The sequence below is a fragment of the Quercus lobata genome, chromosome 6 (assembly GCF_001633185.2).
Source record: "Quercus lobata isolate SW786 chromosome 6, ValleyOak3.0 Primary Assembly, whole genome shotgun sequence".
Classification (NCBI taxonomy): Eukaryota; Viridiplantae; Streptophyta; class Magnoliopsida; order Fagales; family Fagaceae; genus Quercus; species Quercus lobata.
In genome coordinates, this window is record NC_044909.1 from 9,056,754 (window position 1) to 9,077,235 (window position 20,482).

General features: G+C 31.1%; 1 protein-coding gene and 1 long non-coding RNA gene across 3 annotated transcripts; one reads left to right on the forward strand and one right to left on the reverse strand.

The window, feature by feature from the left end:
• Positions 1-8,073: 8,073 nt before the first annotated feature.
• Positions 8,074-10,923, reverse strand: LOC115994144. Its single transcript, XR_004093129.1, has 2 exons — positions 10,454-10,923; positions 8,074-8,444 (listed from the first exon to the last, which is right to left on the reverse strand). It is a non-coding gene; the product is annotated as an uncharacterized LOC115994144 (long non-coding RNA).
• Positions 10,924-16,067: 5,144 nt separating this feature from the next.
• LOC115993978 (universal stress protein PHOS34-like) lies at positions 16,068-19,307 on the forward strand. Of its 2 annotated transcripts, none has more exons than XM_031117981.1 (4): positions 16,068-16,323; positions 17,044-17,138; positions 17,609-17,730; positions 19,221-19,307. In XM_031117981.1, exons 1-4 carry the CDS (start codon positions 16,140-16,142, stop codon positions 19,282-19,284), a joined length of 465 nt encoding a protein of 154 aa, XP_030973841.1. In that variant the 5' UTR covers positions 16,068-16,139; the 3' UTR covers positions 19,285-19,307. The 2 variants fall into 2 exon arrangements, with proteins under 2 accessions (XP_030973841.1, XP_030973840.1); XM_031117980.1 differs by lacking the exon at positions 19,221-19,307 and adding an exon at positions 18,004-18,170.
• The last annotated feature ends 1,175 nt before the right edge of the window (positions 19,308-20,482 follow it).

The following is a 20,482-nucleotide window of genomic DNA, read 5'->3' on the forward strand; positions in this document are numbered from 1 at the left end:
TGAATTGATATAGAAATACAAATATCCGTTGTATTTTTTAAAATGACTCAAAAAAGTCCACCCATGAGAGAGAGAGAGCATAGCAACTACTACTACAACTATAAATAGAAGTGAACTAGCTTCAAGTATGAAAATTAAATGTATTTTTATTATGTTACTTCTTACGAGTTACGTCCGAAACCTATTTATCAATTTTGTTGACAAACAAATTGTAATAACTTTAAAGTTCAAGGTACTGTAGTTAAGCAAATGCTCCTAAAGTTAGGGTGTGCATTTAACCTATCAACTTGACAAATCATCCCAACCCAACCCAATCTAATGCATCATTTTGGTTTTTTGTGGTTTGGTGGGTTAGTTAACTTGAAATTTTATTTTGAGCCTTAGATTAGGTCAGGTTCAAATTGATAGTAATTTTTTTTTTTTACAAATCATGAAACATGTATGTACACTGAACCAACCCAATTTGATTTATATGGGTTGGGTTGAATTGGTTTGTACAAATGCGATGGACTAAGAATTTCTCAACCCGACAAAACTGAGTTGGAAAGGATTTGACTTACCTCCAGTAGTATTTTAACTGAACATCTCTTTTTGATTTAATAAGAAACTATCACATCATCCACTAACTAATCCTTTAGTGGAGATTAAAACTCATTACCATACCATTCTCTCTCAAAAAGAAACTAACTAATTGTCAAGTTCAAAAAGTAATAGTTACCTATTGCCAACTTAAAGCTCTAAAGTTTGGATGGGTGTTCTTAGTTACCTATTGCTATCGAGTGAGGGCCTATTTCCTCAATTTGCAAGTAACTATGAAAATGAAAAGAAACATAAAAGATAAGGAAGACAAATACTAGATCTTTGTACCAAATGTACTTTAGTCCTGAATAGATTGAATGCTGGAGGGTCAAGTAGGAGCCCCATCTCAAACTGGAGAACTCAAAAATTTACCAATAAGCATGGGCAAACAATTTTTAGTTGTTCCTGTCAATTTACCGAGAAAGGTATCTTCTTCGGTCACTAGCTTTGTGCAACTCATTGGTATAAATGTAATATTCAGAGTAACTTTGGGCATAATGAAGCATAATTAAGATAATGATAAAAAGGATGATGACAACGATGTTATACGAAAAAACTATAAAGTTGTATTTTTCTAGGTGGGCTTTATGTTGAAATAAAAAAAAATCCCAAAAGACTTCCTTTATAGTTTATAATTTTTTGAATTCCTCAGTTTCCGCTCCTTACTTTACGTGGAAATCATAAAGCAAACGATAGGATACATCATTAAGAATACGTTTGTTTACTGTGTAGGGTTAGGGTATACTATTTTATTCATTTTTCATCTAATTGATTAAGGATTTCTTTGGCTTTGCTTTTAGAGGGATTGAAAAGTGTTTTAAGCTTGGGGTCAAAGCTCTTTTACTTGAAATTCCCAAACGTTTGTAAATTTTGCTAATGAGTTTTAAGGGGTCTCTAAAGTTGTTAGAACTTTTTAAGGGGAAAAAAAAATCCGGAATTCATTGTTTATGCTTTATAAGTCCAAAATTTAAGTACTATTAAACTCTACTTTGTCAAACACTGAAAATACTAAGGTGTTTTTCAATCAAAACTCTATACAGTAAAAGCTCTTACTACGAAAATTTAAAGCCTAAATGCAAAAACATCCTTGAAATTTGAGCAAGTTGCAAAAACATTCTCTTGGGTTAATTCTTTTTGAAATTTTCATATCTGCTAAATTGATCTCTAAGACTAACTTTTGTTAGTTTCTATGAATGGAAAAATCACATGATTATTACGTGACTAGTATCACAAATCAGTTGGTGAGTCTTGTTAATGTAATCACATGATTTTTCCAATCATAAGAGCTAATAATAAAAGTTAATCCCAATAGTTAATTTGGCGGATATAAAAACATTCATAGAGTTATAAGTAAGAATTAAAATCTCATTTTTGCAATTGAGTGATTGACCCAAACCTTGAGAGATGTTTTTGCATTTTGGCCAGAGTTTTATCATTAAAACTCAAATCTCCTATAATTTTATATCGCCAAACCCAAAAGCCTACCATTAAAGTTTACCATTAAAACTTTGTGTACTAGTACTGCATCAATGCCAAACTGTCACTAAAACAACTTTTGATTAAGGGTGTGTTGTTGTGTCATTGTGGGCCAACAAGAAAGGAGAATTAGCTGGTGGATCTCAACGTGGGTCCTCTGAAAAAATCCCCCACTTTACAATTCGGCCTAACCTATATATTATACCTTGCAGTGCACTTCTTTTGAAGAAAGTCTTGCTTTAACTTAAAGCATGTGAGGTTGAGAGACAAAACAATTTGAAGAGGTAATTTGAATTAAAGTATCATCATTTCTTGACCAAATTCCTTTCTAAATTTTACGTGTACACCGCATTCTTGGTAATCAAAATTGACAATGTGGCTCCTGTAGACCCCTTGCCCACTTATCCTACCAACTCAACCTCATTACATTACATTACATTAGGAGCCTATAAAATCTTCCAATGGGCGGTGAGTTATTGAATTTTTTTTTTTTTTTTGGGTCCCATTAACTAGATGTTTTTAAAACATTTATTAAGAGAAATACTACGTTCACAATATTATCACAATAAATCATAGATGATAAGTTGTTATTGATTCTAATTTAAATCCATCACTGAAATTACTTTTTTGTCCAGTCAGTAATAATTAATAACAACTTACCGTCTATAATTTTTTGTGAAAATGTTATGGATATAATATCTCTCATTTATTATTTTCTCATCTATTAATGGACTATTTTATAAAAAATTTAGCACAGTTTTTATAAAAAATATAAAAAGTTGCGAAAAAAATCAACTACCTTTTTTTTTCCCATTATTTTTTTAAAAAAATATTACTAATACCCTAATGCGTCTTTTAACTTTCCCCCCTTTTCCTACCAAAAAAAAAAAAAAAAACTTTCCCCCCTTTTTTGTTTTTTGGGTGGGGTTGATTGGAGTCATTAATTCAAACTTCAAAGTGATTAGTTAGCAGTTGTGTGAGGCGGCTGTATTACCCAAGAGTTGTGGGCCTAGTGGCCTACATAAGGACCTACAAACTTGATTTAAGGATTTTGTCAAAACTCAGAATTTGAAACTTTTGCTTGAAGGACCGGACTCAAGTAACAACATATAGGGATCATCTTAATTCAAATTTTATTTTGGTCTTTTCAACATTAAAATTTCTAATGAAATATAAGAAGTTTCCTATAAGACTGTATGAAGTCTATTGAAAAATTTTCGTATGATATTGAATACTTAATTTTAATTGAGGATGAATTGGATATTTACATTATCTCTTCAATATACTCATAGCATTATTTTAATTTTATGATGTAATTTTTGCTCCTTTGAAAGTTTTATACTTTTTGAGTTTTAAATATCTTAAATTTTGAGAGCCAAAGCTCAAAATTTTAATTATATTTATATATTTTCACCTAGCTACACCCTTTAAGATATCCTTGCTTCCGTCGCTATCTTAGAAAACATGAAATCCATGAACCGCCAAGCCCTCTGAGTTGTAAATTCGTAATCTTCACAAGCAAAGAAAACTTGTACGGGAAAATTTGCTCTTTACAACGCACATGATGTATGGTATGCGTTGCAAATTCCACACGTTCATAATCTTTAGGTAGCATATTCGTATAAACTATAAAGTCTATGCTTAGAAAGTCAAATTATAATAACTTGCTATAAGTAGAAACAAAATAAATAATTACATTTCATAAAAAAAAAAATACATGAATGTTGGTTCCAAAATGCACATTTTTTTTTATCAGTGGCCTCCTAATTAAATGATGTTTAATTATTTATCTTCCTTCTAAGATAGAAAAGGAGGGAGTCTATTTTACAATGGATTTTGCTAATGTGTGCCCTTAGGGCACACAATAATTAACTATTTTTGAAAAAAAATTTCTTGGAAATTGAAAAAGTATTGACAGTTTTTTTAATTCCTGAAAAAATGTTTTGAAAAATGGATGGGTTAATGTGTGCCTTAAGAGCACACAATAATTAACCATTTTTGAAAAAAAATTTCTCAGAAATTGAAAAAGTATTGACAACTTTTTCAATTCCCGAGAAAATGTTTCCAAAAATGGATGGTTTAATGTGTGCCCTTAGGGCACACATTATCCGGACCCTTTTACAATCATGATTTTTTTATATTTAACAGTATAATGTACGTTTAGACTTGTATATTTAATTTAAATTGTAAAATGGACCCATTTGAATTAGAGTGGAACCTTTGTCCGATTAGTTAAAAAAAAAAACACAAAATTATCAACTAGTAGCAATTCTATCCATGGATTTATGCATTTTCAGTGATGCCAAGAATGTTGTGGATTTATGTATCTTGGGAATGGGCCTGTTTGGTGAGTTAGTTCGAGTAATGTTGTTTGAGTGTTTTTGATGAGTAATTCTACGGTACCCCCCCAAAAAAAGGGGGGGTACGGTACCCACTAGTAGGTAACCTGATACACCAGGTTATTTTTTTATCACATTTGACGGTTTTATCCTCACATTGTGCAGTTTCAACATCACATGTGACAGTTCTTTTCTCACATTTGGTGGTTCCCTTACTTTTTTCTCACATTTGACGGTTCGATCCTCACATTGTGCAGTTCTAACATCACATGTGACAGTTCTTTTGTCACATTGGGTGGTTCCCTTACTTTTTTCACATATTTGACGGTTCCATCCTCACATTATGCAGTTCCAACATCACATGTGTCAGTTCTTTTATCACATTTGGTGGTTCCATTACTTTTTTTCTCACATTTGACAGTTTCATCCTCACATTATGCAGTTCCAACATCACATATGATAGTTCTTTTGTCACATTGGGTGGTTCTCTTACTTTTTTCTCACACTTTACGGTTCTATCTTCACATTGTGTAGTTCCAATATCATATGTGACAGTTCCTTTCTCACGTTGGGTGGTTCCCTTACTTTTTTTTTTCACATTTGACGATTTTATCCTCATATTGTGCAGTTTCAATATCACATGTGACAATTCTTTTCTCACATTTGGTGGTTCCCTTACTTTTTTCTCACATTTGATGGTTCCATACTCACATTGTGCAGTTCCAACATCAAATGTGACAGTTCTTTTTTCACATTTGGTGGTTTCCTTACTTTTTTTTCTCACATTTGACGGTTTCATCCTCACATTGTGCAGTTCTAACATCACATGTGACAGTTCTTTTCTCACATTTGGTGGTTCCCTTACTTTTTTTTTCTTACATTTGACGGTTTCATCCTCACATTGTGCAGTTCCAACATCATATGTGATAGTTCTTTTCTCACATTTGATGGTTCCCTTACATTTTTCTCACATTTGATAGTTCCATTGTCACATTAAGTAGTACCAACATCGCATCTAACTCTATTTTTGTCACATTTAGAGGTACCCTATTTTTTTATTCTCAAATTTGACTGTTCCATTATTACATTGGGCAATACCCACATTATTTATGACCGTACTTTTATCACATTCAATGGTACCCTATTTTTTTCCTTACAATTGACAATTCAATCGTCACAGTAAGCACTACCAATATCACATCTGACCATAATTTTACATTTAGGCTTATCACTGAGGTCACTTTTTTACTTACTAATAACTGCTCATCACAATAGTAATTTTTTTAAGTTATTTAAAAATTTAGATCTAAAATTGAAAACCAAAAAAAAAAAAAAGCATCCCATGAAATTAGCCCAACCACAATAATTACTTTTGTTCACAAAAAAAAATCAGCTGGAATTATCTTGGTTTCTTCCACAAATATTTAAATATAGCAATTAACTTCCTACGTATCTCCCTTAGTAGCTTCCATCACATTCAGAGGGGGGATATTTGCAGATTAACTGTGTAAGGGTTTACAATGTAGTAAGTTAACATGCGTTAGAAACAAATAAGAAAACTAACATCTCGAGTTTTAGAAACTCGAGATCCATATTAAAACTCGAGTCTCAGAGACTCGCTTTGCGAGTCTTGTGTTGGACGAGCTAGATAGAAAATGTCACATAGATCTCGAGTTTTTAAGACTCGAGTTCTAAAAAGCAAAATTGAAGAAAGAACAATAGAACTGAAGAAAGAACCAATGATCTACGACGAAGAACAGACCTGAAGAAGAACCAACGATATGACGACGAAGAGAGGAACGATCTGATGATGAAGAACAGCGACGAAGAACAGAGGAAGAACAAATCTGACTGGGCAATTGGACGATCTAGTTTTGATCTGCATGAAGAACTCAGAAGATCGTGAGGAATAAGAAGTGAAACACGAGTGAGGTTGCCAATGAGAGGAGACGAGAGTTTTCTGCCGCCGATGAGATGCGCTTGTCTCCGTCGATGGGTTTGCCGATGGGTTTTCTGATGTCTGTGCTTGTCTCCGCCGATGGGTTTGTATGTTTAGGTGTGAAAGTGTTTTGGAGTCTTCGCCGATGGTGATGTCTGCGCTTGTCTCAGGTTTGGATTTGTATGTTTAGGTGCGAGAGTATATTATCAAATCTGCGCTTGTCTCCACCGATGGGATTTGCTGATGGGATTTGTATGTTCTGGTCGGGACGTAGAAGTATATTATCACAAATCAAGTTTTAGAAACTCGATTTCAACGTGGCTCCACGTGGAAAACAGTCCATGTCAGATGCATATAGCTCAGGATCTCGAGTATTAGAAACTCGATTTCTGCCTAGAACTCAAGTTTTAGAAACTTGATTTCTGCCCAGAACTTGAGTTTTACAAACTCGAGATGCTATTTTTCCACTTTGTTTTGAAACTGGGCAATTAACGAAATTCTTAGAAGTCTAATGTTAAATGAAAAAAAAAAAAAAAAAATCCATTCAGAGACATACCTCCCTATAAAATAACATAGTTAAGGTTATTTTCATGATGTTTATATTTTTATTATTTATATATGATAGTGAACCAAAAATTAGATTATCTCCAATTCGTCTATAGTGTTGTCCAAGACCAGAAAGGTCATCCAAGTGCAAAAAGGTCGTCCAACATGGAGTCACCTGGACGATCGCCAAACACTTATAAATTTTTAGAGTAAATCTATATCCAAAAGCTTATGATTCGGACCACCTTCTACTATTCTGAAGTAGAAGCGAAATTCTTATTCATCGCTCTAACTTCCCACTAAGTTCGTAACTTCTGATGGTAGTTGTAAAAATTAAGTCTGAACCTTCTAACTTCCATCCACGTTGAGGAAGGTTAGGATGTATTAAGAAACCCTATTTAAGCTATAACCTCTTTCATTAATGTGGATGAGAAAATTTGGTAGAAATAAGCCTGTCTTTAATGCCTGAAATGTACACAGATAAGAGATATGAACTTTGTCCTTGGAAGCTTACTTGAGGATCAAACTTGTTAAAATTACCAACGTTGTATAATTTATCTCACTAGTTAAAATTCCCATCTATGCTTGGTTATTTGGACTAAAGTTCCCACCTCTACAAATTCAATGTTAAATTTGATACAAAAGGACTACGGAACTTACAAAATCCATTAATTTTTAAATTCCTTGTTTGGGCCTTTTTGTATAATGAAGGATTTGAAATTCCGTTGTTTGGATACCTAAATTTGGATTTGGATTTAAGATCAATAAAATAATTTTCCCAATTATTATTTTTCTTAAACTTTCTACATTTTAATTTTAGTAACATTTTTGAACTAAATATTGAATTTCATTCATTTTTAACTAACTATAACATTGAAAATATTTAATCGCTAACTATTGAATGCATCACATTCAGTGCATCACACGAGTTAGTGATTAGTAATCTGAAAAAACTAAAGACGTTTGATTATTAGTTAACCTTATAATACTTTGTCACGTCACTTTCGAGGTCTAACAATTTTCCACATTATAATGATTTTATTTATTTATTAAATCACGAAATACCCTTAAATCCCACCAATTCCTCTAAAAGATGCAAATGATGCAAATTAACATATAGTCACTCACACACCTGATCAAAACTTGCATATCATCATAGCATCCATGAGATTAGTCTAGGTATATCAATTAACATTTATCTGCAAACTGCATCCATTGTAATCACTATCAATGGAGAGGACAAATTATATCTGTATTACATTGAATATTAACATTATTTGTATTATATTGATCAATGTAATCATGTGTTAGAAATTAATTAAAGAACCAAAGGTACAACATGTTTTGCTGCATTTACATATTTACACATCAATATGATGAAATCAAAACATACAAAGTAAGGTATTCAATCCCTAAAAAAGAGTTACAATTCTCAAATCTCCAAGTACAACACACTTCTGATGGTTGATGCTAACATATTCATGGCACTCTAATAACTCGAAGCAATGATAATTCTCATGCTTGTCATTGCCAGCACCCATGACATAGTAGAGGTGTATGTGTATCTGATAAACATGACAATAGGAATAAGGGCACAAATTAAAAATAAAAACACAAACTTAAGCAAGTAAACTAAGTTTAACCACACTTAGTTCCTCTTATTTGACTTAAGAAAGAACCCAAAGTATAATAATTCTTGCACTATTGTTTATATATATATATATATAAGTATGATTTGTACTGTTATATAATTAAATCGGCTCAATAAAATATATAGTCCAAAAGTATAGTTAACAGGACTCAAATTGTTGAAGGCATAGATTATATCGTCAGAAAGTGATATTTCTTCAAATTGATACATCCAAAAATTAATAAGATAGGCTCACAATGGACCCTTGCATCATGACTATGAACCAAATGCATATGTAGAAATGAAAAACAACAAATTCATTTTTTCATTTTTCCCCTAAGAAATGATTGGATTTTATGGAAATAAAAGACTGCCTAATTACAAAGCCAATTACATCAAAGCAAAAGCCACTAGCAATATTCAACTACAAGAAAATTGACAAGAAGCTGCAAGATGTGAATATATTAAAATACAACATTTAGAATTTAATCCTTTACCCAAAACAATAGTACTGTGTAAGTTAAGGCCAAAACAACAGGTAAAAGGAACAATAGGTCCAAACAAGATCTTAATGACCTCCCAATTGTCAATAACTTTGTTTTTATAAGCACAAACTTTTGAAATTTTCTATTAAAAAAAAAAAAGACAAGCAGTGAGTTAGCACATTTGAAACAAAACTATTGAAATCTACTAATTTATAATAGCAAATCTCAATAAATATTGTTCTCACAAAAGACCACAGTTTAACATAAAATTCTAACAGTTTTAGAACTTGTTTGCACTTTGCAAATAGTTGTCAGGCTTTCCAAACTGAAAGGCCAGCACATTGTAACCACTTAAATTATTTACATTTGAAATCTACTTTTTGCAGAACTTGCATTTTCAACATTGTTAGTCAGGCAAGGAATCCACAGAAATTCAATTTCATAAAAACTTAGACTAACACATCAGTAACAAAATTTTGTATTTTAAATTTTACAGCTACAATGTTTTTGACTACCCTTACAACCCCTACAATCAGAATAGTACACATCAAAGCAAACAAACAAGTTGAGAAACCCAACAAACAAAGTAACTGAATCTTAAATTCACGGATATTACCACAGTATGTAAAAATATAATTAGAAAAATTCAATGCCCCAGTGCAATGGCCAATGGCACTCCCTTAACAGTATAACAAAAGGAAAATAAAACCAACCCAGGTAGTATAACATAACCCAAAAAACAAAACAACCAGTTCCAAAATTGCAAATACAAAGAATACCCAATCATAATTTAAGCGAAAAAAGAGTCATAATTTGGGACCATACCTTGGCATAAGCATCCCACACATTGCGATTAATATAAGGGAGAAAAACTATGAAAGAACTACTAAGAAAAGAAAAAGAAGATGTTGGATTGAGATGAATTGATGTTATCTACTCAACATTACAAATATATTTCAAAGCTATTCCAGGGTTAAGCAAAGCCATCAAAATGCTTATTAGACATGAAAAAAAAAAGGTTCTGCCTGTTCTATGGAAACAAAAGGAATCAATTACATAATTAGCACTAGGCAGTCTTCTTTCATCACAAACTAGGCATTGATACAAATCTACCAACAGGACAAACTTTGAAATCAATGTAGCTATACAAAAAGTAAACATCTTATGTTAAACTAGTTAAAAAGTTATCACCACTGTCATCCAAAAAGTTATCATGCGTTAAAATACATAGCTCATAGAGGCATTTCATCAAACAATTCATTGCATTTCAATTAGACCAACTTGGAACTCTAAAAAAATATCTTCAACAATTTCTTAAAAAAACTAAACCAACCCATGCTTACCAGTAGATACAGACCCACATAGAAAATCCAAACGAAACCCACACAACTCAAATACAAACAAAAACAGAAATACAGACCAACCCAAAACGAACTTAGATAGGCTAAGAGAGACAAACCTGAACACCATGGTGGTTGCGGCTTTAACATTGTTGTCGCAGCTTGAGGCAGTGAAGACGCGAGCGTTGTGGAAGGATTTCCCAAACTCCACGGTTAGTGAGGGATTTGAAATCACTAGATTTGGAACTTGAATTCCAGGATGGATTTGGGTCAAATACAAATTCTTCTCTTTTTAAGTTATCCACCCAAATCCAAATCCTAAACGAATTCCCATGCTATCCAAACAGACCAGAAGAAGATTTGAGGACTCTTCCCCACCCACCCCATACACAATACCCACAAGAAACTAATAAAGAAAAAAGGGAAACAAAACAATAGCAGTCAAAATAGGGTTTTATCCTTTTGATACTTACCTTTAACAATATCAAAACGATTATGATCCTTTAGAAAGAAAACTTTACCAGAGAACGCAAGAGGAAGCGAAGAACGCGAGAGAGGAAGAAAAATCGGAGAACGCGTGAGAAAAAAAACTGAGAGAGACCATCAGAATTTTTTTTTTTTTAGTTTATATACACTGACTTGCTTTGCCAGTAACCGGTTTCTACTAAAATTAAATTAACAGCTAAGATGATAACAACACCAAGTCAATGGTTCAGATATGGGTGGGTATCGTACCCCCACAAAAAATAGAGGGTACGGTAGAATGACCTGTTTTTAATATATATATGAGTGAAAAAATGTATGATAATGTGTGTTATGTTGTTTAAAATTTGTAGTTTTGTGTTTGAGTAGGCTTGCGAAACAGGTGTGTTATGTTGTTTAAAATTTGTAGTTTTGTGTTTGAGTAGGCTTGCGAAACAGGCCCAGAAGTTATTGCAAGATATTTTGAATCTAACCTCAAATTTCTCATTTTGATATTGGTTTCTGTTGGTTGGGTTGTGAAGACTGAAGATTATGTAAAAGTAAATAGGCTGGCGAAATGGGCCCTTAGATTCTGGGGCTTTTAAGAGCAAGGGCTCTTGTCTTGGAAAAAGTATATTGCATAAGATGATATTACTTCCTCCGTTTTTAAATCTATTAAATGAGAGGGATATATACAAACATAACTACCCACTAATATATGCCTTTGAAACGTTCTTAAATCTTTTTATGAATTGAAAATATAAGATTATATTATGGATATAATGGAAATCTGCACAATATTAATATTTTAGTTCATTAGTGGGTTTTAGTTAACTCAACTGGTAAAGTCTCTGATGGTTGTATAAGAGAATTGGGGTTCAATTCCGGGTTCAATCCCCGCCTACACCAAAAACTGATTGGTGTCTTAGTCTGATGATAAAGAGCAATTATCAGGAGCGGATGTTATAGGTTAAAAACTCTCTCAAAAAAAAAATATTTTAGTTCATTATGAGCACGTTTTTTCCAAATAAAAAGTTTATCATTATCAATACTAAAGACAACTATTTTCACAAACTTATTAAGATAACAAATTGTAATTTTAGTTATATCACTTTCATATAAGCTCACAATTAATACAATTTTTATCATCCATAACATGTATCAACAATTGTACAATATATATTGTCTTTTCATTTCTATTTTGGGTTTGGTTGAGCTCGATAGTGCCCCTAATCCAAAACCCCAAATACCCAAAAACCAATCTTAAACCCCAGAAATATTTTCTTGTGGGGCTGACCTTTAGGACTAAAATGAAATTGTATAAAACTCACAAATATATATACACACGTAACACACATGTAGTTATATATGTGTTTGTTATTTGCTTGAAAAGATAGTATTTTTTTTATAAAAAAAATATTTTGTGAGAGATAGATACACTAAATTATAGGAAAATTCTTAATTCAATTTCTTTCTTAGATTTTTTAATACCATGAGTTTGTGTAGATACTATCCTTTCATATAAAATTAAATAAGTCATATATCATATAGTATCTTATATACATTTTTAGATTGTAATGAGATAATTTTTACTTTAGTGAAACTTTTAACTTCTTAAACTTTTGCTAAAGGCCTTGTAGCTGAATTGACACCTCCCCATGTACAAAGTACTTGGGGGTCTAGGGGGGAAATGATTCGAGTTATAAGGTTAGCAGCATATTGTAATTATTTCTCAAAAAAAAAAAAAAAAAAAAAAAAAAAAACTTCTTAAACTTTTGACTTTTTATTTATTAAAAATATGAATTTATTTACTTGTACTAATATGCTAGATATTTCACATATATGCACATACTTAAAGACTTTTCTATTTTTTAGGGAAATCCTTGATACCATTAGGAAGATTATTACCACCAAAGGAAATAGAATGTAAAAATAATTAATTATAAAAGAAAAGGCTATGTTAATTTTATTATTTTATTTTTTTCCAATAAGCAAAACTTGATAACTAAAAGGGAAATATGTTTTAAAACTAAAATCAAATATGTATGACAAATTAACAATAAATATACAAAAGAGCATCTTAATTACGCCAAAAGAAATACATAGTTTAGAAGAAATTTAAGGTTAAATGTGATTAGTAATAGACATATAGTAACAATAGTAGCAATTGTTTGAAGTAATTAATTAAAAGTAAAAATAATATGAAGGGTGGAAATTTTATTTATGATATGAAAAAAAGTATCTAAAAAAATTATTATGTAGTATAGATCTTGCTCTTCAAAGTTCTCCAAATTAAAGAAGAGTGGTGATAACGGTTATATTTTTGAGGAGGTGATAACGGTTATTGAACATGGAGTTGTCCACAAAATTGTATTGTTTATAAAATTTGATTTTCAAAAAAAAAAAAAAAAAAAAAAAAGGCCTGGTGGGGAGGTTTTTTTTTTTTTTGGTATAAACCTTTATTTTTATAAGGTAAACCTATCTAATTTTTTTGTGACAATTGTATAAGTTTTTTGATTAAAAAGAAAAAAGAAGAAGATAATTTTATAAGTTTATCTCTTAAAAATTTTGAATTTGGTTTTCTAATCTTTTGTGAAAAAAAATTAATTAATTAATTGGGTAATTGAAAAGGCATAGGTTCAAAACGTTTTTAGCCTATTAAATTTCAGGTGGGAAGTTAACTCTCTCTTTTTTTTTCTTTTTTTTATTATTATTATTTTTTTAATTTGTCCAATCCAATTTTGTTGATAATGTTGAAACTTTTTCTGAGATGGAGATAATGTTGAAACTTGATGTCTTTTTTTTTTTTTTTTGGATAGATTTTGATAACTCTTTTAAAGTGTAGACTTGTGGATAAAGTGATAAACCCTGTGTTTGTGGCTGGTTAATTTTTTTGTTGAGTAACGCTATAGTCACAGACTATTAATATGACTTACTTCTTATTGGTTTTCATCTACGCCCACCATTAGCATCATTTTTTTTATTTACTAATAACCACTTATCACTTTAACAGTTTGTAAATTCTTTTTGTAAAAAAGTTTGTACTCTAGCATTACTCTTTTTTGTTTTGTTTTGTTTTTTTTAATACTAAGAGTTTTACAATATGTGGAGGAGGGAGAGAAACATGGATGTAAAACTTTTTTTTTTTTTTAATCTAAAATTCAGGAATATTTAAATTAGTAATTTTACTTTTGGCATCTAAAAGTAGGAGTCCAAACAAGGCAAGCCCCTTAAATAGTAGTAAAATTTGGATAGATTTTGATAACTCTTTTAAAGTGGAGAATTGTGAACAAAAGTGTGTTTGTGGCTAGATTTTTAGTTTTTAATTTTTTTTTTCAATACTGGGAGTTTTACAATATGTGGAGGAGGGTTGGGAGAGAAACATGGATGAAAACTTTTTTTTTTTTTTTAATTTAAACTTTAGGAGTTTTTAAATTAGTATTTTTACTTTGGGCATCCAAAAGAGTATGAGTCTAAACAGGAGAAGTCCTTTAAATAGTAGTATAAATAATAAATATTTAACCCAAATAATAAACTTATACACAAGTGAAGAATCATTTAGGAAACAATTATTTTGATTAATCTCTAAAAAAACAATTGATTTTTTTTTCAATTGATATTTCATGGGACAAAGTTTAATTACAAAATTGGTTGTAGCCTAAAACTATAACCTTACTCAATATCTTTTTATTGGAGGTGAATTTTGACAAATCCACCATTGGATTGCATTTTCTTCTTATATCCTCCATTCTTGTAAAATTTCTAAAAAATTAAAAGTCAATAGCTATGTCATCAATAAAATATTTAAATTGCAAGTTTTTGTAATGTAAAATTATGCATAAAATATAATTTTATAGATTATGTAGTAAATAATATCCTATTGATACAAAATTTGACATGTGTATTAAGAACGTAAAGAACATGCAATCCAGCAATTAGATTTTCGAAATATGTAGTAATGTTAATGATATTGAGCAAGGTTATAACTTTAGGCTACAATTAATTTTGTAACTAAATGTTGTCATATTTCATGTACCTTTGCACTCTCTCCTATCCTAAAAATAACAAAAGTACTACAAAACAAGAAAAATAACAATAAATTAAAGAAAACAATATTTGATTACTCAAGAAAATTATAAAATTTAAGCATATTGTAAAATTTTAAACACACATTCCAAAAAGAGCATTATTGGAACATTATTGACAAAAACTAAAACTCCTTAGACATATTTATTACTCATACCAAATAAGTACTTTATTTTGAATTCAACAATAAATTTTCTTTTGCCATGTGCCGTAAATATAATTGAATTAGAACCATTTAAAAATTTTTATATATTATTTTTTTCAATAGTAACGTATTTGAGTGGAGTCTTTTTATTATAAAATTTGCATAATCTACTTATAATCTTTTTTTAATTGTATTATAACTATTTAAGAATTTACATGCATTATTTTCACAAAAGTAATAAATTTGAGTGGAGCTTTTATGAAATTGTTATACTTTATTTGTAATTTTGTTATTTTTTTAGAGAAACTACAGTTTATTAATTTTTTTTTTTTCCGATTAAAAGTTCCTCAATTGCTATACCCTATCCACAAACCGTCCATTTTTTACATTAACCGAGTCAAAGGCCAACTGTCTCACGGCAATTGCGAACGTATTAATAAGAAACACAAGAAGTTCTTATCTTACATCCTACTCCCCCTACAAACCCATCTCCTTCATAAATCTCCATCGTCAAAACCATCTCACATGATACTATGATACAAAATGTTGCTCCCACTCTTGTCATGTTAAATAATACCGTTCTTTTATAATCATGTCATTTGCCATAATTTTGGTCTCAATCTGATAATATGTGCGACTGATTATTAGACTGTTACTTTTATATTGACTCATTACTATTTCTTTATCATTCATTGTCACAAATATAAAGAAGTTACATAAAAAGTGTACACAAACTTTCTTTCTCTTAAGAATAGGGTGTTCAATTCTAGAAGTACTTAATAATAGTTAGTGTCTGTTTGGCAAATATTATTTTTGTCAATTTATTTTACTATTTAGCTTATTTTGCTATTATTCATAGGTCTTATTGCACTTTTGATACTATTCATGGGTCACACTATACTATTTTAGCTAACTTTTACTTTTGTTTATAATAATTTTAACAAAAAGTTTTCAGTTTAGCAAAATATGTGGATGCCAAACGGACCCTTAGAATTGGAAATAAATACAGTTCTCAAGGCATGCAAAGCACTTTAACAAGAATTCATTCACATTTTCCAACCTAGAAAAGGAAGAGAAGGAGAGAGGTAGTTTAACTTCTTGTTTGTGCAACAATGACAGAGACTCAGAAGCAAGTGATTTTGGTGGCTGTGGATGAAAGTGACCATAGCTTTCATGCTTTGAAGTGGGTATTGGATAATTTTTTTGCTCCTACGGAGGACCATAATTTCAAGCTCATTATCGTTCATGCTGTAGTTTCGCCAGCTCCTTACCTAGGACTGGTTCAAATTGGTAAAGGTAATCCGTTTCCATTTTGTGTGTTTCTTGGTTTTGTTTATTAGGAAGCCCCATTAAAAGACTATAGAAGCAATATTGTTCATTCTTTTTGTGTAATAGGATTTTCATTATTTAATTTCATGTGAGAAGAGAAGATGGTGATTCAAAGTCTATTGATTTTCATCAATCAATTTCTTGGTTTCGTTTATTAGAAGCATCATTTGTAGTGTTTCATATTTGTAATTGGAATTCAATACTTGTTGCTAACAAAAACACACTAAAATTATAAGTTTTTTTTAAAAAAAAATTTATTTTTGATAATTTGATTGTTAAAATGTGGATAAATATTTGAACTCTAAACGTCTATGAGACTATGATGTACATATAAAAAAATGTCAATTGAACTACAAATCTTTATAATCTTATTAAACAGGTTAAATTTACGAGCTACATGATGTCTTTAAAAAAAAAAAAACTGGTATTGACAAAGTTGACGTTACATCATTCTATGATTTTTTTTGCTTTGTGGTTTGCTAATTTACACGTGAGCACTACAATTTGGCTCAATGTGTTGGAACCATGTATAGATGTTGATTGTTTTGCTACGTTCTGTAATTGTTTTTGGATTTCTTTTGCATTATATTTTCCAGGGTTGAACAAATTACAAATATCAAAGAGTTACAAGTTACAAGTTCTTTTTGTACAACAATTAAATTCAATCTTTGATGTTCTCTTTAATAGGATCCTCTGAATCTTTAAAGGCTGTGGAAGAAAATTTGAAGAGGTCAGCCGCTAGTACCATTCAGAAGGCTAAGGAGATCTGCAGCAGTAAATCGGTAACAATCACATATATAGTACAATCGATTAGGACTGCATCTTATAAAGCAGAGCTCATTGATTCAAATCTTTCCCTTTTCTCAATTTGGGGCCAAATTCGTGTGCATAGTAAATAAAAAAGGAAATGTTGAAGTTACTAAAAATATGTAAGATTTATGGAATAAGAATTATAGTACCCGCTTAACAAAAAGAAGTAAAAATAATAAATCAATATGTTATTGAGTCAGCTGTGACTTACATGGTTGAGTGAGTGTAATGTTGCTGCTAACCTTTGCAAGTGGCACTAATTGTATGCAAGGCCTGCATAATTACACTCAAGATGGTCTTTCTAGATACTAAAATAATTGACATTGTATTATTGGAGAACTGGAACCTATAGGCCGGCCTGACCCTCTAGAATGAAGTTTTGCATTATGGTAAGAAGTATTACTATAGCTTAAAGATTTAATGAATAAAAATTGCTGTGCAGATTGATGATGTGTCAACTGAAGTGAGTCAAGGAGATCCCCGGAATGTTTTGTGTGAGGCTGTAGATAAACACCGTGCATCTATTTTGGTACTGGGCAGTCATGGTTATGGAGCAGTCAAAAGGTGCAATTCTATAGCACCCAGTTACCAATTACATTGTGACTATAATGTGTGTGTGTATAGTTTTTGTGCTATTTGGTGCAAAGCAATGCTTTTCATAAGTTTTAATATTGATTCCACAAGGATACAAAGTCCAAACCCTCTTTCTGCATCTAGAGCTCATTGGGTACAACTATTTAACTTTTCATGATGGTATTTGAAGTGTATTGTTTTTAGTACTAGGAGTTTACCAAAAAAAATATTCCATATGTGATGCAAATTCTATCCTCTTTGCAGGGCGGTTCTAGGCAGTGTGAGTGACTACTGTGCTCACCATTGTCGCTGCAACGTAATAATTATTAAGAATCCCAAGCCCCAGCGCTGAACCATTTTTGAGGCTACCTAATAACAAATATTACTAATTTCACATGTATTCTGTTGAATTCTTTTCACTCTTGTTAGAATTCTATCCGTAATTTTTTTTTTTTTTTCTTTTGAGAATATTCTATTTGTAATTTTTGAGTACTTCTTTTTTGCTATTTTGGTGCAGATATCATGCAATAAATCCATCTACTTATATTAGATTAAATTGTCTATTCTCTTTGTATGTGTACCTTTTATGTGTGTAATTATGGTACAAAGTGTCGAAATATCCAGTGAAGACCTATTTTCAATCTATAAAATTCAGCAATCAATAGATCCAAGGTCGCCAAAAGTGTCAAACGGTCATGCAAACATGAACTACCAAAGCAATTGCCTTGTAAAATATTGGCAACCACTTGATACATACCTTTTTCTATTTGTTAGGAAATTGTAAGTAGTTTAGGAAGTAGATAAAGCCAATATGTTTTAATTATCTTCACAGAATGAGAAGGCCTTAAAACACATGAAGACATTGAAGAGTCACAAAGACAATAAATCAATTGCTACCATTGTAGAAACTTTGATGCACTGCCTTGCCTCAAAATTGTTTTTTGGCAAAAATGCAAAACTAACCCTCTAACTTTCACATTTTTTCATTTCAGTTCTCTAACTTTCAGTTTTGTCAATTCAGTCCTCTAACTTTCAATTTTTGTCAATTCAAGGCTTTGTTACTGTTGTCGTTATTACTGCCATTAAATCCACTAAAACGACGCTGTTTATTTTATTTTATTTTTTTATTTTTTTTTAAATTCGGAATTAAAAGAAAATTCTGAAAAAAAAAAAAAAGAAAAAAAAAAGAACATTAAGGGGAATGATGACTCCCCTGAATCAAAACAAAACAAAGGGGGAGGGGAAGAGCGAGAAAGAGCTTCCCCTCCTCTTGTGGACACTATCATTGTTACATCGCATGAAGCTTTTGAAAATGGTCTCTAAATTTATTTCTCTTTTGCTTAATATGGTCTAATCAATCTTCATAGACTTCCATTAATTTATATCTTGCTCTAATCTATTTTAGAGGGTTTTTTTTTTTTTTTTGGGGGTTTCATTTGTTGGTTTTGCATTTAATAACGATAATTTTTGCATTTCTCTAGGGTCCAGATGAGCCAGGACGTTTACAGGCACTCTCACACCCATACCAAACCAAGGGGCCTGTAGAATCATTTGGAGCTATAAAGGTGAAGGCTGGCTTTTATGTCAGGGTGGACATGCCTGGAGTCACTAAGGAAACGGTGATTGTTCGCGTGAAAGATGGTCGTGTTTTGTTTGCCGGGGAATGGGAACAACGACGTCGTCCCCTTAATTTTTTTTTTTTTTTTAGATTTTTCTTTTAATTCCCAATATAAATTAAAAAAATAAAAAATAAAAACCACATGTGAAACCGCGTCGTTTTAGTGGGTTTAACGGCAGCAGTAACTGAGCATTGAATTGACAAAAATTGAAAGTTAGAGGACTGAATTGACAAAATTGAAAGTTAGAGGACTGAAATGAAAAAATGTGAAAGTTAGAGTGTCAATTTTACATTTTTACCTTGTTTCTTTTAGACTTTTTTTTTTTTTTTTTTTTTTTGAGAATCTTGTTTCTTTTATTAGACTTAAAATTTGTAATTTACACTATTAACTGTTACAATGTCCCTTCCGTTGTATAATATATCATATTGCTGTTAACTCATCTAAAAACAACATTTTTTTTTCCTTTCTAATTTTTAGCCCAACGGATTAACAATAGATGTTTGACAGAAAGTATACACATTGGTTTTTTTTTTTTTTTTTTTTTTATAATTTTTTTTAAGTAGAAGTATACACATTGTTCTAGTCAATGAAGCCACAAATTTTCATAAACAAGAAACCCTTGGCACAAAAATTTGAATATAACCACCACCCATGTTGGGCAAAGTGGTACAGGTACCTCCCTTTACCATGAAAACTTGGGGGTTTCCATGGCCTCACTATTTCAAGCCCGGGTGGGTTTGAGTAGCTCTATATATATATATATGGATTTTACTAATGTGTGCTCTAAAAGCACACAATAGTAAACCAATTTTGAAAAAAGTTTATCGGGAATTGAAAAGGTTTTGACAACTTTCTCAATAAAACTTTTTTAAAAGTGGATTTATTAATGTGTGCCCTTAGGGCACACATTAACCGGATGCTATATATACACACACTATTTAAAACTCTCAACTGCAAATATTAGATGGTGTAACATTACTTAGAGTTATATCAGATGTAACTTGAATCTAACCTTATATATATATATATGTGTGTGTGTGTGTGTGTGTGTGTGAGAGAGAGAGAGAGAGAGAGAGAGAAAATTTATCTTTATATATATGGTTTTTCATTTCTATTTTGGGTTT